The 5,839-nt window shown below is 40.1% G+C and overlaps 1 protein-coding gene across 3 annotated transcripts in view; it reads right to left on the bottom strand.

The window, feature by feature from the left end:
* PPP2R5E (protein phosphatase 2, regulatory subunit B', epsilon isoform) overlaps window positions 1-5,839 on the bottom strand; it is a 161,831-nt gene that overhangs the window by 6,407 nt on the left and 149,585 nt on the right. For 2 of the 3 annotated variants that reach the window (XM_010846804.1, XM_010846805.1), the window contains exons 12-13: window positions 5,626-5,753; window positions 3,449-3,550 (exon numbers count right to left, since the gene is read on the bottom strand). In XM_010846804.1, the coding sequence (XP_010845106.1) occupies window positions 3,449-3,550; window positions 5,626-5,753 (230 nt within the window). The remainder of the gene's footprint in view (window positions 1-3,448; window positions 3,551-5,625; window positions 5,754-5,839) is intronic. The other variant, XM_010846806.1, reaches the window with a different exon arrangement.

The following is a 5,839-nucleotide window of genomic DNA, read 5'->3' as shown; positions in this document are numbered from 1 at the left end:
ATCATTGGCTGTGCTGGGTCTTCATTGCCGTGCAGGCCCTTCTCTAGTCGTGGTGAGCGGGGGCTCTTCGTTGTGGTGGAACAGGCTTCTCAGTGCAGTGGCTTCTCTTGTTGCAGAGCACAGGCTCCAGGCACTTGGGCTTCAGCAGATTCAGTGTGTGGGTTCAGTCATTGTGATTCGGGCTCTAGAGGGCTGGCTCAGTAGTTATGGCACACGGGCTTAGTTGCTGTAGGATGTGGGCTCTTCCCAGACCAGGGATCAAACAGGTTTCCCTTGCACGGCAAGGCAGATTCTTAAACAATGGACTCCCAGGGAAGCCCAACATTAGGTCTAAATAAATGTTATCATAGAATACTGATTTGAAAGTAAATTTTGCTGATCCTGCTGAGTTTCAATGCATATTGATCTTTTTACTTGAAGAGGAGGAAGATAGTAAGCAAGGGCTTTAGAGACTTTATTCAACTAAAAAACAGCTTCAATATATGTTAGGTTCTTATTGCCTTAATTTTCAGTTTAAATGAAGAGCTGACATGATTAAACATTCATAATCTTGTCACTGAGGCATTTCACCAGTCTTTGATCAAGAGTTGTATAGCAATCAATGCACCCCACTCCAGTACTCTTGCCTGGAAAATCCCATGGACGGAGGAGCCTGGTAGGCTGCAGTCCATGGGGTCGCTAAGAGTCAGACACGACTGAGCGACTTCACTCTGACTTTTCGCTTTCATGCATTGGAGGAGGAAATGGCAACCCACTCCAGTGTTCTTGCCTGGAGAATCCCATGGACAGAGGAGCCTGGTGGGCTGCCGTCTACGGGGTTGCACAGAGTCGGACACGACTGAAGCGACTTAGCAGCAGCAGCAGTCTACCCTATGGGGCTTTTCTTCTAGGTAAACTTTTTGCTGAGTTATCATACATCTTTTATACTGACAGCTTTATCTTCAAAAACCCTAAATATTTCTGATATAGCTTCTGTCACCCCTATTCTTTCCCACTTTTCTCTCTCCCTGTAGGTGGCAGTTTAAAACTTCACTAGGCTGTCATACTAGGGATAATGTCAAACTCCCTGTTACAATTTCACAGAGCACTAATGTTGACATATGTATCCGTCAGAGTTACTTATTCCACCCACCATTTTCAGATTAAATATTTTAAAAAATGTTGATCTGAACTGCAACAGTTACTAACTTCTTGCCTTCTAGAAATAAATCCTCTTTTCATTTCTTGTTGGGACTCTTTGTGACCCATGCACTGTAGCCCACCAGGCTCCTCTGTCCATGGGGATTCTCCAGCTAGGAATACTGGAGTGGGTTGCCATTCCCTCCGCCAAGGGACTCTTCCCAACCCAGGGGACTCTTCCCAACCCAGGGATCCAACCCACGCCTCCCACACTGCAGGTGGATTCTTTACCATTTGAGCCACCAGAGAAGCTCTTGTCGGACAATACCAAATAATTCTCTTTAGTCTCTTTTTCTCTTCCTATATCCATGGAAAAACTAGTATTTCCATCTACTAAGTATACCCTTGTATTGCTCATTAGACAAAATACTGGTTTTTAAATACTCCTTCTGTCATTAAGAAAGTCCACTCGCTATAAATCACTTTAAAGCACCAGACTGTCATAGTCAGCTTCATAGTGTCTATTTGCTGTTAATTATCTTTTTCAAGAGGCTGGCCTATTTAGTTTAAATGATAAATGATCATAAAACAGTTTTGAAATTCAATAAAAATGAACGAAATTAATTCAAATGATTTGAATATTTTAGAAACATGTCTTCAGTAGTCTTAATGGATTTCTACAGATTTAATTCTTATTCAACTAGGAAAATAAAAATGGGTTTCTAGTTACTATAAAAAGAAGGATATTACGTACAATGCACTCCTTAATGGTATATCACAGTATGAAAATCTGCCCTGTATTCCCTTCACTTAAATAACATTTTTTAAAGATTTTAAGTTTGAAACATGGAGAGTTATTATAAATTTAATGATTTGAAACAACTACAAATATAGTAAATTAAAAGTTCTTTAAGTCTGGTACAACATATCCAATAACTAATATTTACCTCAACATGGTATTAAAAACAACTCAAGTCTCTTCTCTCTACTATTAAACACTTTTCGTATTCCATAAAGTTGCTCTTGTATGCCATATCTTGGTAATTTTTTAAAAAATCACTGTGACGATCATCTGTCCCCTGCCACCAAACCTTTCCCTTCATTGCTCCTTTTATCTAAAATCCAAGTAACATATTAAAAATCGGGGAAAGGTGCAAAGGAACCAGACAGTTTTTCTCAGGAGGTTTAGCCAGGTCCTGAGTATGAACACTGGGATCCTTGAAAGTCTATGGTTTTATAATATACACAAAGCTGACATTTTCTTCTGGATGAGAAAAGTCAACCCAGCGGTTCAACTACTAACTAGCTCTCCAGACTTTCCTCAACCTCTCCAAGTACATCAAAGGGTCTGAATATTTGTATGCCCCCAAAATTCACATGTTGACATCCTAAACCCCAGAGGTGATGGTATTAGTAGGTGGGGCCTTTGGGGGTGATTAGGTCATGAGGGTGGAGCCCTCATGAATGGGATTAGTGCTCTTATAAAAGAGACCCCACAGAGATCTCTTGCCCCGTCCACCTTCAAAGACACAGTGAGAAGGTACCAGCTCTGAACCAGAAAGAGGGCCTTCACCCAACTATGGTAGCGCCATGCTCTTGGGTTTCTGGATTCCAGAACATTTTTGTTGTTTGGAAGCTACCCACAAGATACCTATAATACAGTATAGCAGCCCACACAGACTAAGACACATCTTTTGGAAAGTTGAATATACTGAATGAGAAATAACAAAATTGAAGAATCACATAAATGAAATCAAGAAAGACCCATGAAACCAGAAGCATTTATTATAATGAGTTCAACTGGTTTCTGCTCCCTCTGACCTTAAACGTATCAAGATTTGCATAATACTCTTTACCTCCTTGTTCTTTTCACTGCCCTCTAAATCACAGGAATGTGCTGGGTTCTAGTATAGAAAGTTAAGTTCTGGGTCAAAGAGCTAAACAAAAGCATGCCCCATCTCTCTTGCTGCTGGAGTGAAGGACATATCAGCCCCATTCTAGTTCAGAATGGGAGTGAATCCAGATGGCTATCAACCTGATGGTCCCCTTATGTGGGCCTGAAACACCAGTTATGCGTCAGGCTTCTAACCTGGACGCAGAAGAGAAACATTAGGGAAGGGAGGAGGAAAGCAGACTTAACCAAAATGACGCTTTGTTACCCAGTGACACACTAATAAAGACACAACTAATGCACATGCGAAAATGAATATGGAAATAAATACAATTGTGCTGCTTAGGATTTCAGGTACAACGAGGCAAATTCAGCAAAGAGCAAGGAAAGAACTCAACAGTTTTATGCACAGCTGACAAAAAAGCTTTAAAAAGTTACCGCTGACGATCTGACTTGTATGTGGCTGTCAGCTCATCAAACATGGTGCTGTTCATTTCCATAAACGCCTTCAACACATTGTACACTAACGCCACAATAGCCCTGGAAGCACAGAGAGAAAGAAACGTGTTGTTTAGTCCTATGTAATGCGTTACTACCCAAAGAAAATGGATGTACAACCTTTACCTGAATGAGCTGCTCACACCGCCTAGTCACCATCCCTTTTTTAGTTGGAACAACTAGAAATGACCTACAATTCATTTCCACCTGAAGAGAGCTACATTCTTTAGACAAGAGATCTTTCTGAGGGGTTGGCAGGATTAGAAAAAGAAAATCTAATTTTGCCCTTCTAATCACTGGTACCCAGAATAGACTTGCCTATGGGCACTTGTTAATTTCATTTAATAAAAAGGCAAGTATAAAGCAACTTCACCCTAAAAATGAACACTTGTGGCAGGACCAACCTTTGAGACCTGAATTTGCATAGAATTTTATTTCTAAAGTGATAAAATACATAATTCATCAAAATCAAAGGCTGTTTCCATGGTAACAAAGTTTATATATCTATAATTCATATTCAAAGATGATACCAAGCCCCCCCTCCCCCGTAAGTTGGGCAGCTTAATAAGAGTTACATTTCTAGTGGTGATTTGCATCAGTCCTCTTGCTGACTCAACACACATGCCGAAGGTAATTGGCTAGCTGGTGATGGCTGCTATCAGTGATGGAACACTAAACAGCTCAAGAGCCAAATGGCTGCCCATGCTTATCAAGTCTAAGAATAAGCTCTCGGCAATGTGAGGACTCTGCCATGACAAGCCTAGTATCTCCAGACTAGAATCTAAATAACACTTCCCTGTGCAAAACTATACAACATTTCTTCCATTTTGCGTGTTTTCCAACACCACTGAAAAAGGCATTCCTTGGGTTTGAAGTTTCTAAAACATTTATAAGTGGGTTTACTGTGTTGCTTCTACCCTGTGTTCATTAAAAGAGAAACTTCAGCTGTCTTTTGTTGAAAAGAAAGACCTTCTCAGATATGACCGTGATGGAGCTGTGATGGAGAAAAGGCAAACACAGTCTGCTGAGCGGTTAAGGACACGTGCTAGAAGCACTCTAGGTTCTCAAGAGGCTCCCTGCATAATGAAATTTAACTGTTTGCCAGCTCTTATATTTTTATAAGCTTTAGTCACAAATTTGACAAATGTGAAAAGTGAGAAATATGACATTTTACAGTTGTATGCAAAGCTTGTAGACAAACATACTATGGAAATATGGAATTATATTTCATTTTTAATGCCACATTCAATTTTCTTTCTATGTCATAGAGAAACATGTCAAGTCATTCAATACAGAATGCTTTAACTTTCATAAAACTAGATGATAAAAAACATTCAAAAATGTTTTTGCCCTCTACAGAATATGTATAATGACTGAGTTGGTTTTTAAAAAATGGATCTTGCTAAAATGCAAATCAACTCAGACCACTTCCCTTCCTACAACTCTCTAACGTCTCCTTGTTATTCACTTGGTGAAGACTCACGTAGGCACTACTCGATGTTCTCAAATGACCGTGCGCTTCAGCCCTCCCGAATTCACAGGCCTCAGAACACGACAGGTGCTTCTTACCTTTTGTGCCTTTTTAGGCGACGGGTAAACCCACTATCTCAATGGGCTACCCCCATCCCATCCACTTGCCCAATTCTTTTAAGATTCAGTATGAGCATCATCACCCCCGTCAATATAATACAAATCTCTCCACTTGATCCAGAGCATTCCCAAAAGATCTTAGCAATATTCATAGACAGGTTAAGATGCCCTCAAATAAACAGATACGTGAACATAACAACACTTAAAACACTGTTTTATAAAAAATCTGTTTACTTGTGGGTCTCCCCAACCAGTCAGTGAATTTCTAAAATGTAGACATTTTACCTTTTCACACACGTATCTTCAGCAGCACACACAACATCTGACATACAGCATGCATACAAGATATTTTATCAAGCAAAAGAGAAGGAAGGAAGAAGAGAGGCCAAAGGAGAGGAGGAAAGGGAAAGATGGAAGGAGAGAGGGAGGTATGGAGAGCGGGGAGGAAAGAAGGAAGGAAGGAAGAGGAGGAGGAGAGGAGGGAGGGAGGAAGAAAGAGAAGGAGAGGGAAAACTGTGAAAACCTACGGATTCCAATGTTCTTTTGAAATCCTATAAAGACTGGAAAACATGATGGGAAGGATGACGTTAGAGTTTTCTTCTATTAAACTCATGATGTATTCGTTATTCCAATAATAGAGTGCCCTTTCTGCCACCTTTGAGAAAAGGAAAAAGAAAATGTTAACAGAGAGAAAGAGACAAAGATAAAACAAAATTATAACCTCTTCAAAAAAAGTATTTT

The sequence above is a fragment of the Bison bison genome, unplaced genomic scaffold (genome assembly GCF_000754665.1).
Source record: "Bison bison bison isolate TAMUID 2011002044 unplaced genomic scaffold, Bison_UMD1.0 scf7180017864239, whole genome shotgun sequence".
Taxonomy (NCBI): Eukaryota; Metazoa; Chordata; class Mammalia; order Artiodactyla; family Bovidae; genus Bison; species Bison bison.
The sequence above is the reverse complement of the archived record's forward strand: the minus strand, read 5'-3'. Positions and strand labels throughout refer to the sequence as shown.